General features: G+C 39.0%; 1 protein-coding gene across 3 annotated transcripts; it reads right to left on the bottom strand.

Moving 5' to 3' along the window:
- Positions 1-329: 329 nt before the first annotated feature.
- tapt1a (transmembrane anterior posterior transformation 1a) lies at positions 330-21,209 on the bottom strand. 3 transcript variants are annotated; one of them, XM_046407212.1, is made up of 15 exons: positions 20,847-21,209; positions 18,417-18,547; positions 16,821-16,939; positions 16,086-16,118; positions 13,345-13,507; positions 12,819-12,954; positions 12,020-12,117; positions 11,641-11,710; positions 10,563-10,643; positions 9,582-9,691; positions 9,359-9,418; positions 9,158-9,226; positions 8,898-8,974; positions 7,487-7,653; positions 330-3,489 (listed from the first exon to the last, which is right to left on the bottom strand). In XM_046407212.1, the coding sequence occupies exons 1-15, from the start codon at positions 21,034-21,036 to the stop codon at positions 3,182-3,184; spliced, it is 1,812 nt and encodes a 603-aa protein (XP_046263168.1). In that variant the 5' UTR covers positions 21,037-21,209; the 3' UTR covers positions 330-3,181. The 3 variants fall into 3 exon arrangements, with proteins under 3 accessions (XP_046263168.1, XP_046263170.1, XP_046263169.1); XM_046407214.1 differs by lacking the exon at positions 20,847-21,209 and adding an exon at positions 20,524-20,838; XM_046407213.1 differs by lacking the exon at positions 16,086-16,118 and having other exon boundaries at positions 20,847-21,195.
- Between the last annotated feature and the right edge of the window lie 380 nt (positions 21,210-21,589).

Raw genomic sequence — 21,589 nt, 5'->3', positions numbered from 1 at the left:
TCCGTATTTGACAAATATGATGAGTCACGTGTTTATTGCAAATATGGAAGAAAGAATATGTTTCTTTGTAAGTGGAAAAAAAAATCTTTTACAAGACTGAAATGGGTAATTAATCATTTTGCAGTTTTCTATGTATTACTTTCCACGCTTTAATATTTCAGCTTGAACTTTTTTTTTGTTTCATACTTTCCAGACTTGTGAATAAGAACTTCCATATTCAGAGGATGAAAACAAATCATCGTCAGAATAACGGACTAACTGATCCCATAACCTGCAGCTGGGTAATTAAACTTACTGATACTGTTGCTGAGTGAAACTTAACAACACACTTAAGAAACAAACTTTTATTAATCCAAAATGGGGCATTATCATACATATCGAGGTAGGAATCAAATAAGGAACCAAACTGATGAAACAATGCAGGCAGTGTACTGGACCATCGAAGCTTGAATAAGAACACTTTTGCCTCATCTCCACTAGCTCGGTTGAGCCTAGCTGGGTCGGGTTGTGGTTGATCTCCACTGCAGACTGGACCCAGTGAGGCTCAGCTAGCCTGCAGTGGACAGACCACAGCAAGACTGAGCTCAGATCAGTGGAGACGAACCATTTGACAAAAACACACAAAGGAGTCAGAGTCATATTTCATGCGCGAAAAACACATAATCCTATCTCAACCAGCAGCTGCAAAAATAGAACTATCTTCCTTATTACAACAGTAATGAACATTATAAAGAACCCTTTTTTTCTCCATTATACAATAAAATAAATGCTGATATGTTTACATTATATACACATTACTTCAGCTTAAAATAAAAAAAAATCAGTTTACAACATGACAGCTTCTGTCAACTTTAAATATATTACCACGAGTCATATGTTACACTGTGGAATTAACAGGGCATTAAAGTGCCTTTTAAATTCCAAAATAAATAAAGAGTGCAGCAGAAAAGGGAAATTTTCAACCCAAAGAGAAGCGAACATGGTAACATTATCAAATTCACCAGCATGTGGGGGTAATTTCACTGTATGTGTCATGTGTTTCTCTTTATAATTCTATTAAAACTACTCAGCTTGATGCATGTAACTGTTGCTGTAAAAGAGCTTAATAGAAATGCAAACTGTAACCTTGTTAAGAAATCATAAAGTGCTCCATAACATAGCATTTGTTGATTTGAACTAATCTGGATCAGAAAAAAAAAAGTCATGGAGCTCCGACACAAATGAAATAATAATGCATGTCTGATGGAATTTCATGGGCTTACACTGAATTTTAAAAACTCTCTTTGGAACAATATGTTGTAGTTTGTTCGCGCTCAATTACGTACATGAGTGACAAATGAAAGACGATGTTACTATGAATTTTTAGATTTTTCATTGCAATAAAAGAAAAAATTAAATCTTACCAACCAACTTTACAAGGTCAGTTAACAAAATGTAAAACACACATGCAAAAAAGGCATTTTGTTGGGTAAATATTGCTTCTATGTTCTAAGATGTAAACATCAGAATATGCTTGGGAGTCGAATGAGATCATACGTTAGAACATCTTATTTAAGACAACACGGTCCACGAGTGCAAATGTTCTTGAGACCAAAACTGAATGAATGAATGAATGTGATAAATGCAATTTCTTATAACGAAATGACTGTGCTTACTTACTGAAGGATGCATCATGTAATATTAATCCTTGAAGTGTTGACAATTGTCTAACAAGTATCTGCATTTTAGAGATTTTTTTCATGATATGATTTGCCGCGTAATATACTGTATATAAAGAAAAGTGTACCCTAAGCAGCAAAGAAATTTTCAGCATCTATCAGAACTGACTATTGACTACAGGCTGTCTTTTATTCATATATTTAAGAGGACCTCTGAAAAAAGTCTGGCTGTGTAAGCGTCTGCAAGCAGCGGCTGATTTAGCGTCAGCAGCTTCGGTTAATGTTGCTTTAATGAAAGGTCCTTCAGTTGTCGAAGGCGCAGTGTGGGCTGCAAATGCCTTTATCAGCTGGCTGTGTAAACAAAAGGCTCTAATTCAAAAGCCACTCTTCTTAGTCACATTCACAACTCCATCAACTGATGCTGCAAAGTAAAAAGTAGTCTCACTGAGGTACATTAATCGAGTGAGCAGCGACGTGTAGGCTCTAACAAGATCAGCGTGTGAGAGCCAAGAGATGGGTTCTCAATTTTTGGCTTGTGACTCCTTAAAAACACAAACCACTGTCTATTTACACTCTCTCATTACCAGCGTGAATTTCAGTTTTCTACTTTTCTCTTTCAATTGCGTAAGTCACAAAGACACAAAAAGGTAAAATTAGACAGCAATTCATAAGAAAGGGGGTTAACGTTGGAGAAAAGTTTCAATAAACATCGTTTGGTGCCAAAGTAAACACCTGCTTTCTTGGATTTTATTCACCTTGTGTCCCACCAGAATGATCTTGTGACTTTTGGGAACCACTGACTACACTCGCCTGACTGAAGGAGCCACTTAGAAGCCTTTCCATTTTTAGCCCATTCAGGATCTAAATTTAAGTAACCTCAGTGTCTGATTATAAAGTCTGTGCTGTAAAAGCAGGCTACATTTTCTTGCAGATGTGGTTGATATGCTGGATGACACCCAATATTTTACAAAAAGAAACCTCACAGTTTTTAAAATCAGGTTTTCTTGAGGAAAAAGAAAATGTCTGAAGCAGTGAAATGTGATTCGGGTTCTTACTTCAAAGTACCAGTCTGGAAGTTTGTTTTCTGATTGCTGAGTGAACTGAGAAATTTCCAACCTTACGGTCCCAGTGCTGCTCAGACAAGTGCTTGTGTGCTCTCACACATACGTCGCTTCACACACACTCTCACACCCACACACTCACTCCAAATACTGAACCACTCAAACACTTAGACAGACAGACTTGACGCTTCATCCTGACGACTGGGCTGCCACAGTCACACTTTCTGTCTCGTGCTGTTTATCAGCCAGCTGAAGTTTTCTTTGTCAAATTTCTTGACTTAAGGCTTCAACAACAGCAGGATCATTGGACACTAATATTCATAATAACTTATACTGTAATGTCACTGAATTTAATAAATACTCAGCTTTCTGCTGCTGTTGGCCAGGAAAGTCAAGCTGCAGGGCCTTCTTGCTCTCCGTATTTCCTGAGTGGTTAATCGCTACATCAGCGGCTGCCGCTGGTCAGTTGATGCGGTTACCACAGATTGTGAAACGGTCGATCTCCAGAAGGTCTTTATTGGAAGTCCTGTGTTTCAGTTCAGGGGCCCCTTGTTCCTCTCCCTCCTCTTCTTTGGAAAGTGAAGGTGTAGGCTGTTCAGGTTCAGGGGGTGGGGTTGGAGGACGGCTAGCTGTAGCCACAGGAGAGGCGTCAGCGGGCGGGGTAGGGAACAAGTCAGTCCTGGGAGTCGGCTGGGTGGTCACAGAGAAGGAAGAGGAAGACGATGGTGAGCTGAAGGGTGTGGCTGTAACCTGCTCCACATTGGATTCACCTGTAGACAAGTGTGGAAGACATGATACACCCTATGGATGAGCAAGATACAGATACTGATGACGTCATCTTAATAATACATATGACTGAAGTATAATTATTAATTTTGTGTGCTTTTGTTCCGTCACAGTTGTGGATTCTCCACACTCATTTTTTGAGTGTGCCGAAAAAACAGATACACAACAAAGTTAAAGAGAAATCTGAATCTTCTTTCATTCTTGAATTATTTTAGATAGTCATTACTGTGAATTAGTTTGGCCACAATAACTGTGCAATGGAATCTCAGCCCAATACACAATCTCAGTAGTTACATGCATGAATTAAAAGAAAACAGAGATGAAGGCTAAAAAAAACACTTTTTTTGCTTTTCTGCATTCACAAACGTAAAACACAAACAACTGTGAGTTGAGACACAGCCTGTGTAGACAACTGATGCGCGTCTGCTCTATGAAACACGACTGAAAGGAACATTCTGACGGCCTGGTGTGTCTTGTGTCCATACCGGACAAGTCATTTTACAACATAATGATAAAGGATGTTTGCATATTAGAAGAGCGAGGGTCAGAAAGCGGGTGAAATTTTTCTTGAAGATAATTTTAAGAAAGAAAATACAGTATGTGAGCAGGTGATGTTATATCTTCCAGCAGAAAAAGTCAGCCTGTAACAGAAGAAGCGAAGGTGTCGTGGCTTGAGCGACGGGGGAGTGATTCAGTCTGCCGGGTCTACAAGCTAGCCAACATACACCCACACCTGGTTGCTAAGCTTCGAAGAAGCACAAAGGGAGATGGATCACAAAGAAGCACCGTTGTTTCTAATCACAACTCCACTGCATTATGTTGAGAGAAAACACTGCAAAGCCTTTTAACTTTCAGCACAGAGTGCTACTACATTAGGAAGATCAACCAAACAGAATAATTCATTATATTAGAGAGAATTGAGCGAAGCAGCATATTAGATATTAACAAGGCCGTCCGCAGAGACAACCGGCCAGCCTGAGGCTATCTATCTGGCTACAACAAACTTCCAATTCTCACTGTAGACAGAGCTGAACCAATATTTTACTGTAAAGAACTACTGCAATCCACTGAGCCTATAGAAAGCGTGTTTGAGTAAGGCATTAAATAGAATTTCAAATTTGATGGAGGCTGTGAGAACAGACATTGTAGGACAACTAAATATTAGAAAATGTCAGCTTTTGGTGCCACATACCTTTGGATCTGCCTGAATATTTAATTGGTGAATCGAATAGGAAAAGTATGTCTTTTGATCGTCAATAAATAAACAAGTACACGCATTTCTCACTTTCCCCATTACGTCTTTCTTTCCTTCAGTTTAACTTTGATCCATTTGCTAATGCCAGGATCAGATGACACAATATTTTTGGAATAAAACAAGCATCTGTCACACCTGACACTAAGCTTATAGACACCTGATGGCGATGGTGATGAGTGCTCAGAAGTGGCCAAGAGAAATCAGTTAAGGCAACTTTGGACATAGCAGTGAATTTGTCAGCAGAAGCTCTTTTTACTTAAACTATATTTGTTATTTAGTTGGTTGTTTTTCTTTTAATTACACCAAACGTTTTGTCTGGATTGTGTCATAGACGTGTAAACAAAATCTATTGTCTGAGTGCTTAAGGGTGTGCATTAAAAAAGAAATGTAATTCAAGTTACATACAGTAAGCACAGAGTATTCCACTTCCTCTTGGGAAGATATGTGAGCTTTGATTTAAGTTAAGCACCATATGGGGCTTGAAATGGCTAATGTGAAACTGCTCATTACCCTTTTCTGGCTTGTGGGCAAAAATGCGCAGTATAGACAGATGGCATATCTAGTTTTATGCGAATTCAGATCACTGTAAAGACAAAGGCATGCAGATGAACGTAATTGTGCGGTGAATCCACTGGAGCAGCAGGTGAAGCTCAAGGCACAGACCAAAGTTGTTTAATGTTAGAACACTGAGCATGGTACGTGAGGTTGTCGGTTCAAATCCCAGCATCTAAATGTGTGGGAAGCTTGAGAGTCACATTAATTCCCCACAACCTTAAAGCAATTATTATTATACTTGATATGTTGGAGGGTGGCACCTTAAGCCTTGTAGCTGCTGCTTTCTGAGAAACCAGATTTGTTTGAAACACAAGCACTAGTATGAGCTTTGATGTTTGATATGACATGGTGCACCATCGGGATCTTCTTCATTTTAAAGCTCCCGGCTGAGCACAGAAGGCGAGTTCATGGCACACGGGAGAAAAGATCTGTGGGGATTCGGCTGTGGATGACAGCAAGATATACCTCCACCACCAAATCTGTGTGTCTGATAGTATGTGTGTGTTTAACAGTTTGTCAAGATATTTCTGTTATTAACATATCTGAATGCTGGAATGCTTTTGTTTTGTTCAGTCATTTATTTTTTAAAGGTCATATAGGATGATTTCAAGACACCACTGCTTATAAAGTTTACTAGGACTACAACTGACAAGTACTTTCAGTATTGATGAAGATGCAGATTATTTTCTTGAATATTCTTTTGGTTGTTAAAAGGTCTGAATTATGCACAACAGTCCAAAACACAAATATATTCAATTAATTACAGTAAAAAGAGAAAAGCACTGGGACAAGCCTATTTACTATTGAAAGCAGGTGTGGTATGGGGCTATTCACACTGAAGCAGTGCTTTGGTGAGCAGTGTGTCCTATGAACAACATCCAAGAAAATGATTTTAGTACAAGCACTTTGTTTTAATCTGTAAATGTCAAACTCACCATCTGACAATCTGAAGTCATACAGTGATATTTATGTAGGCCCACTAAAAAGGTCACACGTTTGATTCCTGCATCACTACATGCTGGATGTGTGTTGCCTGAAGCTGAACACTGGGCTTCTACCTGCTGACAAATCTGTCTTAATAAAAGTGTCAGTTAAATGCCTAAAATGAAAATCAAAGTGTCGGCTAAATGTCTAAAAATATTAATAAACATCATTCTTTAATGCGAGGCAATTTTGGTCAGCCTCATGTAGTAGTGAAACACAGGATTTAGAAACATTAACTAGCATCAGAACAGTAATACGCAAATAACTATTATCCACTCTAGCTTGAGATATAAATACAAGCGCTTTGTTTCCTCTATACACCTGTATGATCCTTGTAAGACATTACCGTTTTATGAGATGCAGTGTGTCAAAGTGTAGAGAGACAAGACAGATCATCGACTGAGTAGGAGGTAGAGAGCAACACACTCATTATTCATAGGCAAGATTAAATCCCAGGACATCTCATTTACTAGATATCTATAGCTGAGAAGCACCAGAACCACCTTTCTCAGGTCATGACAAGTTTAATAACGCCAAAATGGGACGAAACTTCCCAAATGTTACATCTGTTCTGCAGAATACTTCAAGCTGATGTCATTTAATCAAAAATGTTTGTGCAATTAAAAATAGATATATCTTATATATTCATCATTGCTTGCACAGTAGCTGCAAACACTGAAATTGATTTTTTTTAACATGCTCATTCTGCATTTTCAAAATTTTGATCGAAAATCAAACTGTTGCGTTGACCTCAGCTGTCCCAAAGTGTCCCAAAATAGATGGCTTGAGGTCTGGTGTTAGCAGGCAAGGGACTTTACTTAATCAGCTAAATATTTAGTTAACTGAAAATGTTTTCATTTTGACATATCATACTTGAAGCTGTGGAATACTCCTTTAAAATTTTTTAAATTGCAGTGGTGCCAATAAAACAAAAAAAGAAAACTGAATGTTCTTTAAAGCTTTAGTTTGAATTTGCGATTCCTAAAATTTTGTTAAACACTCTCATACTAATGCTTATATACAGTGTTGCAGAAGAGGTGAGACATATTTCATATCTTGTTGACGAGCAATGCCACAACATGTTAAAGTAACTACATTATGATGTTTCTGGAAGCTAGAGTTAGGCTTAAATACACAGACACTTAGTGTACAAACAGAACCTGTTCAAAGATGGTCAGTTTTCATACCTGAAGGTGTGGGACATCTGTCCTGCTCGGCTGTGCTGGGCTTCTCCTCAGAGGATGGACTGGTGGGGGGGCTCTCAAACAGTTTGTCCTCCATGTTGGCCCTCTTGACGTAAACACATGACTTTCCCAGCAGCACAATACTGTTCAACACTTTAAGTGAAACCAGCCTAAAGAGGGAGAAGGATGCTGTTCAGAGAGATGCATTTCTGTGTTTTGTAAAAACAGTAAAAAACAATAAAAACATGACAAAGCATTCGCAGCTCTGATGAAGGGACATTTATTTCTGTCTTATTTGTTGATGGCTGCTTTACTTGGTGAAATCAACAATCACCGAATATTGAAAAATATGTTAAAATTTACATAAACACATCTGTTATTGCTTTTGGCAGGCAGTGTATTGATAGATTTTTTATTTAGTAATTTGAGCTTTTTCAGCAAACTGGTTGATGTATTCAGCACCTTGAAAACCAAGTGTAGATTTTAGTATATTTTTGAACAGAATATATAAAAAAATAATGGATAATTGTTTTAGTCAGGACTGAACAGCCTACTGCAAACTTTCTTGCTGTTATCACAGTGCTGTTTGAGCTGGGCCACGGCTATAATGAATCTCTTCTGCCATCTGGTTTCGATCGCCATAGTTCACATCCCACCACTGACACCAGGATGTTGATGTGTACCATCCTTCTGTGTTTCTGGGCTCTGCTATAAGGCCCAGCCTCTGACACTGTGATGAGAGAGAGACAGACACATTTGGGTCTGTGGACCACTGCTCGCTGTGACAGGGCGTTTCGGACTGGGGGACTCAGAATGGCTGATTCTTTGCCAAAGCACAGAGATCTGTTCAAGCGAGAGCTATTTTTAAATCAGGGGGTGGGGAAGGCCAGAGATGGCACTAGAGATGACAACATCGTATTCTTCACCCTGAGGGAAACTCTTCAATGGTACGCACCCAATGGGATCTGGCAAAGGAGAATGAGCGAGGCAATCAGCAGCTCAGCACAGGGAGAACGTGAGAGCACAGCGTTAATGCTTATGTAACTGTGTGTGCCTTTGAATCTGATTGTGCGTTTATGACAGTGCCTGCATGTATTAGTGTGCAGACAGCGTTAAGCATGTCTGTATACAACCCTAGAGAGTCTGTGTTTGTGTGAGTCTCTGTACATACTAGACACACTATCATCAACAAAAAAAAAAAAACGGAAACATTTAAATATTCCCTATAACGTGATTAAAAAAACGCGAGTTCTCATTCTTTGACCACAATTTCTGTGGTTTGAGCTGACTTCAGTAAGAGGGGAGAAGGAGTAACGACATATCTTGTCACCAGATTTATGGGCATGAACAACTTAGCTCGGCAGAGCAATCCACTGTAAAATCATGTAATAACATTAGTAACATTTATGCTTACCCGAGATAAAACATGAACACACATGTGTATGAAAGAGCTCCCTGCACCTTCACCGAACTCATCAACACTCGGAAAACCTGTTAAAACATTAAAAGCAGAAGAAACACTGAACATTATGAATGAGTTAAAACAACAGTGAGAATCACCAGGCAACTGTTCTCAGTACAAGTTTGTAGTAAATTGCTAATGTTTATGTGCTAATGGCGAACTCTCTTCTGGTGTTTAGTGGCTGAGCAGCAACAGAATGGAGCCTCCCTTACCAGAACAGCTGAAGGCAGAGGGATGAAGCCCATCCTCCGGGCGACTGAGTCACTGTAGTCTGTACAAGCCTACACAGTGACGGATAACACAGAATACAGCCCTTGACAAAACTGCATTGATTAGCTGCGCAGGCTCAGTGTTATTTATGCAAGTATAATAGCAGTGATATGAAAAACAAAAAGAAACAGGCAGCTGCTTACATTCTTCTGTCGACTACTGACAAGATCGAAGGCCAAACTGGCTCTGTATTCACTGTAAACCTGGGAAAAAAACGAGAAAAATAATGAGTATGTGAGTCAGAGAGTTTGATTTACTAAAGACAACAAACCACATACAGTATTATACATGTATTGGGTGTGATAAGTTGTTAGCTGGTAAATAAGGACTATTTTAGAAATAGTGAATGTTAGATCTGTTCCTTACTTCCGCAGTGATGTCGTTGAATTTGGTGATAAAAGCATGTTTAATGATGTCAACAGCAACTTCAGAGATGATGACCATAAAGACGTCAGGGAACAACATCCACATGTGGTCTGAGGGGGAAAATGAAATTTTATATTTAAGTATTTTATTAACTTAATGTCTAACACTGGGAAAGTTTTGAGAGAGAGAGCACATGCTCAGCAAGTCTTCTCTGGATACTGTGAACTGAACCAGAACAGTGAAGCTGCATCCTGAAAAACCAAAACAATGTGCTGAAAGACACTACAAACAACCCCAATCATACAAGTCACGGTACAAGTATATTGCTTAGTGCAGCTATACATAATATAATCACTCACACAATTAGGTGCATGAGTTTGCAAATGCCATGTACACATTTCTTTTCCAAAACAATGCCTATACAGTACAGTATGGTGCTTTGGCTCTGTATAATGTAAACTAGGAAGCGCAGGCTCCTCTGATGTAGCATGGCATGTAGGTAAATTACTGAGGACCTGTGATTTGTATACCGCTTTAGCAACAGAAGGCTGCAGCTCTGCTAGTATTAGCACATCAGTGTTGTGATTTCAGCTGACAAGCCACGTCTGTCATCTACTGTGTGCCTGGCTTTGAGAGTGGCAGATGGAGCTGATGGTTTTCAGAGGGCTGTCATACAGAAACGCCCAGCTCTCACCCCTCACTCTGCTGTCGCATTCGCTGGGGTTTGTCAGAGAGACTGATCCCCAAGGTGCTGCAGTGGGTCAAACAAGAGCACAGCAGCAGGGAAGGAGCTGTTCAGCAGATTTCTCTGAATTTTTACCATTTTAAACACTGACCATTTGTAAAAGTTTTCTAAAAATTCAGCTTATGAAAGAGACAAACTTTGGTGAACGAACCTGGGGGAGCACGCTGTCTGTTTGCATTTAGTGCACTATAAAAAAAATCTATTAAACTGCAGTTAGAGGAAAAACAAACCATTACCTGGCTTCCATGCAAACTGCTCCATATTCCTCAGAAAAACAATGAGTAGGAGAACATAGCTGGTGAATCGTTCCTTGATATCTATAAGATTAAAACAGACAAATTTTGTTATAATAAATGAAACAATTACAATCTCTCACCAGCTCAGTTTTACTCTACAGTGCTTTACTACAGAAACTGAGAGAAGTCTGAAATACATCACTGTTCACACATTATGGCCACCTATCACAGTTACAGTGGTTTTTCATCTTAATACGGCATTGCATACTATAAATATCCATCTTTTCGAACTTAAAGACACGGCAGTAAATGTCCAGCAGTCCATTGTGACAACATGCTAGTTAGGACCCGGCTCAGAAGTGAACAGTGAGAGGGAAATGGCACCTGATTAAGGCTTATTGTTGTCTGCTGTCAGTAGAACACAATATGAGTGACTGAGATAAAAAACAAAAACACGCTGCCTCGAGGACTTATTAGGGAAATGCACAATGCATATCTAATAATACAGCTGTACTCAGACTGTCAAAGCCAAAAGGATAAATTCAAGAACAGCTTGCATGACAACAGAAATAAACCCTTTTACTTAAGTTCCTTCTTGTTTTGAATGAAGTATTTTTTTAGTACAGTTGGAAGCTTAATATTTTACTCAAAACAAACAAACAAAGAAACTAAATATCAGTCACGTTGAAGAGATTAGTCAGGTCAGTTATAGATAACCCCAACAGCAACCGACAGAAAGTGCTTTTCTATTGATACGGAAAATAAATACGTTAACAGTAAGTTATACATGAGACTTTTAATTTATTCAGCAGAGACAGTAAAGAGATAATAAATATATTGAAACAGTAAAAGGCGTATGGAGCAGATGATAATCACAAATCTTGCATACTGTAAGACACTCATTCTCCACAAGTGTTTCAAGTTTTAGTATTTAATTCTGTAAGTGTAAATTAATCACATCACTTAAGAAATCAACTAAATGTAAACATATCAGTATGTTTTTGCTTCTCTTTCCCTTTTCAATACATTTCATACTGTATAAAATGTGTGAGTTCTGAAATCACATTCATTGTCTTACCACTGTTGGACATTTGGAACAAGTTGTTCTTTCCGAATTTCTTGAATACACTTGCTTTGATCTCCACAAACTGTGTTCGAGACAGGAAGAACAAAGAAAGAAATGCAATGAGCCACATTCATGATCAACAAGACACAACACAAGCCAACATGTTGCAGCTGCAGCAGTAAAGTTTCGTCATCTACGTGTCACGTTTTCCTAGGATATATGTGCATACAAATTATTTAAGCGAAATGTATTTTGTGAGCAGGTGTGCATACATTTTGTTTGCAGAAGAATGTAGCTACTTAAACAATCACATCAGGCACATTGTGGTGCACCACATTATCGTGCACACAAATGTTGATCTGCACGTGTGTTCGTGTGTACATCCACTAACATTGTTGGACATCATGATGGTGAGCAGGGACTTGTTGTGTGAGTTGAAGGCGACGTTGAGGGTGGAGGCTTGGACCATGATGAGGATGGAATGGAGGACTGAGGAACAGCCACTCAGGAAAACCACTGATTTAAGAAGCATTTTAGCACTGACCATGACATCATTAAAGCTTAATTTGCATCCTAATAATTAGAAAGACCACCTTCTAATGAAAAGACCATCAGCAGTAATGAGTTCTTTTGACATATCCTTGAGCACGAGCCTGTGCCCTGCTCAAATGCACAGCAAAAATAATATAACTCTCAACAGATTAGTACATTGATCAATCTAGAAAGGTTGATCAAATATGGAATGGATGATTCAAGGACATAAGGTAAAGTTGATGAAAACGAGATATATAAATCTACTAAATTGCACTGATCCTCGCTGGCGCAGGTCTCTTGGTTGTAAAGTTGTAAGCGAAAGTTATTTTTTTGCCTTGTAGTTTCTGTTTGTCTGTCTTGGTGGAAGAAAATCAAAACAAATTTAATTCTGGTGTACGTCAGAAGCAAGTAATGGAGCACTTACAGGCTTCATTTACCCCTTTCAGTGGTTCCACAGGGCTCACAGATCTTATAAAGAAACAGTTAATTTCATGAATCTGCAACAACAGATCTGTCTGTTATCTGTCAAAGGTAACACTAGGAAGTTAGAAACAGTGGAAAGAGTTTCTCAAATTCAAATGAGTTCAGTTCACAGCCGAGTTCACAATTTAAGACTTAAAATATTTTCTGCTGTGGATCTGAACCAGAAAGGATACAGACATAAAATACGGCCATAATGAAGTGAGGAATGACTCCTAAACTGTCTCTTTTCCTTTCTTTGGGTTCTGTGGCCGTCCAGTAGAGAGCGTCCAGGATGTCTTGACCAAATGAGGAGAAGAGGCGGTCAGCCACCTTACAGAAGAACGACAGATAAGATCATTATTTACAAAATAATAATGGCCTGTATTTTAGTCAGAAATCTAATTCATTACCCCTTTCATTTAACCTGAATGCATCTTGTTATTATTGTGTTCCTTGGTAGTTGTTGTCTTGCTGTTTCCAGAAAACTATTATGTGAATTAAACTATATCAAGATGTGTTCTCTTTTGACACAAGATCATGTTCACTTTTGGTTCAAAATGCTGAAAACACAATCAAAACAAATCTGTGTGCAGATTTAGACATCTAAGCAGAACTGGATGCATTGTGTGCACAAAACTGGACATCTGAATGTTGCATGCAGAACACAGGCAGTTATTTTACTACCAACTGTCAGGTGTGAGCATATGAAATGTGAGATACCTCCAACATGTTATAAATGAGGTAGAGTTTGATGACAGACTGCCCTCTGATCAGGTGGTACATCATGGAGTAATCGACGTAATGCATCATGGAAAAGCACAGCACCAGGATCAGGCCCTTCAACATGTCACACACCTGCGCTGGCTGCAGTAGCCGAGACCCGCTGACCACACACACACACACACACACATACACAGACAGATCAACTTATAGTATCTGTATTGAATATAGAAACACATTAACACATTTAACCAACCTTCTTGAACATTTGCTTGTATTTGAACACATACTGGCATGCTGAGAGTGCAGTATGAGCATAAGCAGAATATGTTTGACATGCACACACAACAACCTGTCATCATATTGACTTTAATCTAATTGCGTGAACAATTACTTTTGTTTGTAGCCAGAGATAACATACATATTCGGACAAACACGTACCTTTTAACCACATAAGAGTACAAGAGCATGACCACATAAAACATTTGTATTTACAGCATAACACAGACAGCATCAGTGATACTGAGATGGACTGGTATACAGCGAAGATACCAGATCACAAACATTACTAACTGCTGCTCTGAAATTTCACTGATATTCATACCATTCAAATAAACAGTAAGACAATTCAAATAGGGGTAAGTAATTCATTTCTGTTCAAAATGAGATCTCCCACAAAACGGAAATGATGAAAATAGTAACACCTCCCCCCTCAAAAGAAAAACTACAACATAGAATATTAAATTTACTATCTCTTTGACAACTTATTTAATTCACAAGATTTATCTCCTTTTAATATGTTTTTGTTTTCTGCTCTTAAAGGATTAGATCTCCATTGTTCTTATCTACCATACAGACTACACCACAACAAAAACAGTTTGAACATCTATTGTCTGTATCTTTAAAATGGCGTTGGCCATGCAAAATAAATTGAGGAAAACTACTAAGCTGTCATATACTGCAAGAACAGCAATGCATGCCTTCAAATGGGTAATAACGTGTTTCAAACATGTGCAGCTTTCATAATTAATAGCAACGGTTGTCAGTGACAGCCTGGGAGCATGTTAAGAGGAGGGCTGACAAATCCATAGGGCCGGTTATTTGGTATTTACTGTGACAGGGATAACCGGGAAGAGCCAGAGGGAGAGCTTAACTCTAAGACGTCCTGCATATTTTACACGTCAGCTGTGTGTGGTCTATATGTCTACAAACACCCCAAACTACACCACGAAAAATATGTTTCATCTACTCACCACATGGGTTTCTTAGTGACCACAAATGCCAACTTCAACATTCACTAGTATTATGGTTTTCAAACACGACACGGCCGTATTACACAGTGCGTTTACACAGAGTGTGTTTGCCACAAATACTACAGGATCATAGTGCTCAATAACAGCCATCTCACTTAATATTGCACAAGTTAAATCATCTCGCAGGGACTACTTTACAGTTTTCCACTAAATCGCTATGAACCACACAGACTAATACTAGACTAGCTCAGTGCACAAAACACGGCAGGAGAAGAATGAACTACTCTAATAGCCATCATTACCTTAATTAACTTTAGAAGATGCTGATCAAAAAAAAATGTTTCAGATGGAAGAGGCGGGGGTCTTGAACATGTAGAGATTTTAACTATTTTAGGAGCCGACTCCAAGCTGAGAGAGGAAAAAAAGTGCTTGAGTTCAGTAAGGTGTGTAAATTAGCTCGGCGAATTATCTCACTGTCTTCTGAATCAATTTGCAGCTGAGCACAGAGCTGTGAAGACAAATGGATGAGATGAACATCTGGGCCTAATTATCCATGTATATATATATATATGTATATATATATATTTAAATGACAAAGGATAAGATTCAGATAAAACTGCAATAACTGAATACTATCCTGTATCTCAAATGTGTCTGTGTGATAGTAAGATATCTCATGGTTTGTTTTCCTACGGCTCCATCCAGTGGCTGGAACTCATTTGAGTGAAAGAGGCAAATAAGACTTCCCTTAGAACATGCTGGAAAATACAGATTTGGTATTCAGGTGGTTAAATGCCCTAATGCATCTTAGCCCCAACATATGTGACGCTGCTGCAGCCGGCTGGTGGTGTACCCTGTGCAAAGCAGTATTCACTGTATTCTACAAGCATTATCTTCATAACATGCATGTATATTACGCATGTTTGAGTGCAGGCAGTTGTGTGCTGCGCTCAAAGTAACCATCACTGTGTTCCATTCAAACTGCATTAGCCTGACAGTAGGTATTAAGATTCTGCACCAGCAAAAGAGGATTGATACGAAACCCTGTTAGAGAAGGAAAACTATGAGCGAAAAGAGGATGGTTTAATTCTCTGAAGAGTTTGGGAGTTTCTGTGCAGGGAAGGTGAACAAGCTTTTTACCTTCCTCAACAACAACTGCCCATAGATGCCCTTAAACAAGACAAATGAGCTCTGTTCCAGAGGAGCTGTACAGAAGACAGCCCACCAGTTTCAGCATGTGTGGCATCACTGACAAGCAATATGATTGTGATGAGAATGAACAAGCCCTCTCAGCAAACCTTGCCTGATTGAAAAAAACAAAACACAGACTTTGCAGAGGAACCAACATGGCTGCTCTGACTTAGACAATGGAACATGACGTGAGATGCCAAGCTGTATATTAACATACACAATGGGGATGAATGGATGTATAGACCATCAGGACAGTGATAACATTTATGGAGCCTTGATAGGCTATACAAAGCATACCTGCTTCTTCTGCAGTAGGGGCATGTGCGTGCCCTGCAGTGAGGAGGAAGGCAAGGGGAGAGTCAGACAGAGGGTGAGGCAGGCTGGAGGACAGGCAGTGTCCATAGGGGGTTCTGATATATATGTCATATAGCTGTACTGCACTGCTTTTCAATTTCAATATCTATTTAGCAGATGACAACTGACAACAGCTTTTCTTTTTTTCCAGATTTTTGGTACAAGCCTACAGGCCTTTGATGTAGACAGAAAGACAGTAACATAATCCTGGTAAGAGGCAGAACACTGCTTAGCTAAACCTTGACTGCTGATATTAATAAGAAACCTTTAACACAATGACTTGAGTCCTATTTTTGCCCAGTGTGGAAGAAAAACACAGCTATGTTCAAAAGTCTAGTTGCTACAGTGTTTGTTTTCTGTTTATCTTGACATACACTGAGAAGTAATGAACTGGTAACAAATTACTGAAGTGGATCATCAGTATTGTGCTTAATAATATTTTAGTATATGTGATCAATATACAAAATGTGGAAATTCTGTTTAAAGTGGCCATCAACAATTAAACATGACCATGTTTTAAGAAAGAAAGAACCCAAACATTTCTTATCTTTTTACATGTTTTGGTTTAGCAAGTGTCTCCTGGCAAAACATACTCATATCATACTTGGGTATGAGGTATTATTATCATCATGTGGTTTTGTATGTTTATAGGTTGAAGAGTGTATGTTTAACTCTTACCTGAAACCACAGCATGGCAGGGTGAGAAGGCGGAGCACGGCCAGAAGCACCCTGAGGGGCAGCAGGGTGAAGATGTACAGGAAGGAGTCCAAACACAGGAAGAAGCCAAAAAGCATCAGCTAGAAAAGTCACACAGCAACACCTCTAAGTCAGCCAATGACAGTCAGTGTGAATGACCTTGAGCAAAACGTCCAAAGTAACAGTTATCATCAGTGGGAAACCCTGGAGACACATTTAGTCACCATCTTGAAAGATAAGTAAGTATTTGCCTGTAGAACAAAATAAAGTAAGACAACGAAAAAAGTGCACCACCCGGAATGATACGCAAAAGTTTCCTCACATGCAAATGATTTCTAGCTAAGAAAGTTATTTTCTATGGACCTAATAAATGTTTTATCTACTTTCCGTCAGAGGAAAAAACAGGTGAAACTTAATAACCACCACATGAGACTAAAAAAAAAGACCCCAGTCTAAATGATGCAGCAGATACATACCTTCACATTTTCCCACACATGAATAGCCATTGCCTTGTCATTTTAACATCAACGAGAAGTGAATTTAATCCAGCTGATGTTTTATTACTCCTGAAGGTATGAAGGCACTACATTTATGTAGCAGCTGGTGGGAGGACTCGATTCTCATTGGTGGATTCTGTTTGACTTTTCTTGGGGCCTTGTCAGGTGTGGGTGAAATTGGTTAGTCTGCTTAACAGGTCTTCATATGTTTACACACATTCCTCTTTTCCCCCAAGGAAAAACCAAGCCAGAAAGAGCTACATTAGCTTGGGCTCACTTGTTCAAATGTATTTCTTTGGAGACAGGGCCTACTCCATTCTGAAAACAATATATAAAGACTTTTACACTACACGAGAACACTGAGGATACCCTTAAAGGCCTAATTGTGTGATTTTAATTCATCATAATTTAATACCTTGGGTCACTCTTCTTACAGGATAAATGTAAACCTGGTTTTTAGGGCGATGCTATATATGGTTACTACAAGGTATTATTTGATAGACTCATAGTAAGAGCCAGCACGCCACTCAAGTGAGTCTACATTTTATGTGTCAATGCTGCCCCCTGGTGGTTCAAGAGGAAAATGACAAATATAGTGGTGACAGGGAGGCAGGTCAAAAAGTGAAATATTTTTAGATGATACTGCTTTTAACACACATTAATTATCAGAACAGAAAATAAAGACAAACATTACATTTAACTGTGAAGTTTTAAAATTGCAAACTTAATCTGAAAAAAAAGTACAATTCATAATGATATTAAATAGAGAGAGCAAGTTGTTTATATCAACATTTGGGATGTTTCAACCAAGAAAACAGTGTTTTATGCTTCATAAATGACCAAAATGAAGAATTGTTTACAAAGCTTGGAGTTGATGAATTGTCTAACTGACTTATCAGTTCATTGCTGGTGCAGAACATGTACAAGGGAATTACTAAGTTTAGAACTAACTGTGGAAAAGTTATGGGCTAACTCTAAAGTGACAACATGACTTTGCTTTCTGTGTGGGAGTGAGAGCAGACGCATGAAGATAAATGAAGATAAAGAGGAAGGTAAGTTCAGGACTCATATTATGCAGTACCTTTTCTAGCTCCTTGGGAATGCGCATGCATGTGTAAATTCTCTCTCTGCGCTCAGTGTATTTGGCCTCATTGTGTTCCAGGAAGTAGCCTCTGGTGAGCTCTGCGGCAATGAAGCGCGTCAGCGATGGATCTGGAACAACATTAGAGCACAGTGTCATCCCAAGGCCATTGTCTGCAACAAATACAACTACAGCTATCAACACAATGAGAGAACCAATGTTTTTAGTGTCCACTGCAAACTGAAAGAGAAGGAAACTTCTCCACCTGGTGAAAACTAAGGGTTTATCAGTATTCTTAGCTCACTGTTTGATTCAGAGCACCATGAATACATGTTTAGAAAAGGTGAACAAGCAAAATGAAGTTCTCATATACAGCAGATTTATGAAATGGTTAATATAAAGCTCTGTAAACAAATAAATAAATAAAAGTGATAGGTGTCCAGTAACTGTGGCATAATATTTTTTCATCAGACGTTTAAAGAGCCAAAGATAAACTAACAGTATAATGTTGGTCCAACTTACAACAGTTTTGTTGTTAAAGTCACACGGAGCTGAAAAATGTTGGGGTTTAACAGAGCTTAAAAAAAATATTCCATCGACACAAGCATATTTAGTAGCAAATGAGTGTGCCTGGATTGCAAAGAGAGTTCTGAGCCACATAAACTGCGATCCAACAACAATGTAATGTGTTGTCGATGTAGGTTCTCCGCCATCCGGGTCATGGTAGTTGAAGTGCTAGAAGCAAAGGCAACTGGATATCTTTAGGTTGTTGAAGACGTTTCACCTCTCATCCTTCTTTAGTTCTAAAATTGTTGGGGAGTTCCAGGTATTACATATGCAGATATACAGACAAGACGCAGCTGTATAGCTGCATCTCAAGGATAAGGTACACAGCTTTGAGGACCCAAATGTTCACATTCTGGACAAAGAAGCAATGGTTTGTGAGAGGTGTGAAAGAGGCCATCTATGTCTGGATAGAATAACCATCTTAGAACAGAGGTGGTGGCTTATGACACCAACTTTCAGCCACCTGCACCTACTGCAGCCTTGAGATCATTTCCCAGACGGTTTAACTCCCATTCGCACCATCCCTCATGTGACCCGCAATAATCACATGATGGAGTGGGACAACGACTCACTAATAAGTCACACCTTGGCTCATGTGACCATAACTACTCACATGGTGGCACAAAGTGTTCCTCAAGACCACCCCCAAGGTGACAACCACACTAGAGGTTAAAACAGCTGGAACTGAAGAACCCTTTCGGATGAGAAGTGAAACATCTTCAACAACCTAAAGATATCTGGTTTCCTTCGTTTCTAGCGCTTCATATTTTAAATTGTAAATTTTCCTTCTTGTGCAAATTTGCCTCTTTTCTAAGCTGCTACATCAGCTGAACCCTTGACTTGTTCTAGACAAGTTAAGTTCACAGTGTGCATGATCAAACAAGGATGTGGGTTGGATTAAACAAGACTTACAATATGCCACATTGGATTTAACAGTTGATCAAGAAAATGATGGGCAAGACTGAATATCTTGCCACCTCCACTGTTTGAGCGACCTTAAGCTCTTTTCCTTATGGTAAAGACTTATACATCAAACAAACTGATGGGTCACAGACTGAGGCCGTTACCCAAGATGATGGCTATCTGATATTTTAGTGCACTATCATATATTATTTAAAAAAATACAATCCTCACACTGAAAAAGTTTCAGATAGTTTTGCTTGAAATATAATTTCAATGATTGATAAACCTAAAACTGGTCAAACTGCCCCGTTTATTCAGGACTGCATAAATTCATCAGACCTCAGAATCTTATGAGTCAGAATTCGATGCAACAGAAAAGCACGATTCATGGACCTCCTGCATCAAAAACTGGTTAGACATTGCACCTTGGTTACAGTTTATTTGGCTGTTTGTGCAGCGTTTCACGCCATTCCTCGTTGAGCTGCCTTACTTTAAACAATTATAAGGTCGGTTTCTCCAGTCACGCAAACTAAGTTTGGACATTAATAATGATAAAACAGCTACATATAATGAGAGAGAAGATTCAAAACTGTTTTCAAAGAATGACGCTATTGTGGCAGTCACAGAGTTTCTGTACCTGGCGGGTTTGGTGAGCAAGATTCCAGGACACAGTTCATTATCAGCTAGCTACTTAATCAAGCTAGCACTGACCTAACTCCTCACAACAAGCGTTGACAGTTCTCGACTCAGTTTTACAACACAGCCACTTACCCCTGGAGCTTTCATGACTTTAGATTAAAAACTACTCTTGTTGTCGTTAAAATCTTGCCTTTACAAAGTCACTACAGCAATAATGCTAACGTGCATTGCCAGCAAACTAAAAAGACACACTGAAGACGTCAATCGCTTATTAGCTGTAACGGTATTAACATCAGAAGGAGGGGACCTGTTTAACGTTACCTGCTGCATGCTCCCGTCTCTCCCGCCTGACAGCACTTATATCGTAAAATCCCAGTGTTTCCGGCAGTTCTGGGGTTAAACCGATTTTGCCTGACTTGTGAAAATCATCCCACGGTCGTTTCTGTCTTTTTTTTAGCTCAATTTCTGCTTCTTTCTCTTCTGACAGCTGGGTCCCCGACAAGTCCGCCATCTTTACTTTGACCGCCGTCACTGCCGCCGCGTCGCCCTGTGCAACGTCATCGCATTGAAAACAAACAACGTCATAACGATACCAAGATTAAGACATACATTTTTTTCCCCAGACATGTATACTTTTTGGTTATATCTCATATATACTGGCAAAAGCCGTAGAATTCTCTAAAGCGTCCAAACAATAGACCTGCAGTCATTAAATTCAATTCTTAATCAATCCAAATTCTATGAAAATTATAAAGACTTTGTTTTAAATTTTTATTTCAAATATTCCCCTCCTAGCCTAAATTTTTCAACTTTTCTGATCTTAACTTGTTTAATTCAATAAAAAAAACAAAAGGTGCAAGAGTTTCAATAACGCTGATCAGTGTGATCACACTATCTCAAGGTAGAAAAAGACTTTAATTAGTTTGTGCATCCGTTTTTAACATATAATAATCATCCCACGAAAATCCCACGTGCATAAGGAAATTGACTAACAAGCTAATTAGTTACTTTTAGCTGTTGGAATAAGGCACAAATAGTAGGCTATAACCTTTAGGCTGTGGATA

Source organism: Scatophagus argus, chromosome 12, assembly GCF_020382885.2.
Source record: "Scatophagus argus isolate fScaArg1 chromosome 12, fScaArg1.pri, whole genome shotgun sequence".
Classification (NCBI taxonomy): Eukaryota; Metazoa; Chordata; class Actinopteri; family Scatophagidae; genus Scatophagus; species Scatophagus argus.
The sequence above is the reverse complement of the archived record's forward strand: the minus strand, read 5'-3'. Positions and strand labels throughout refer to the sequence as shown.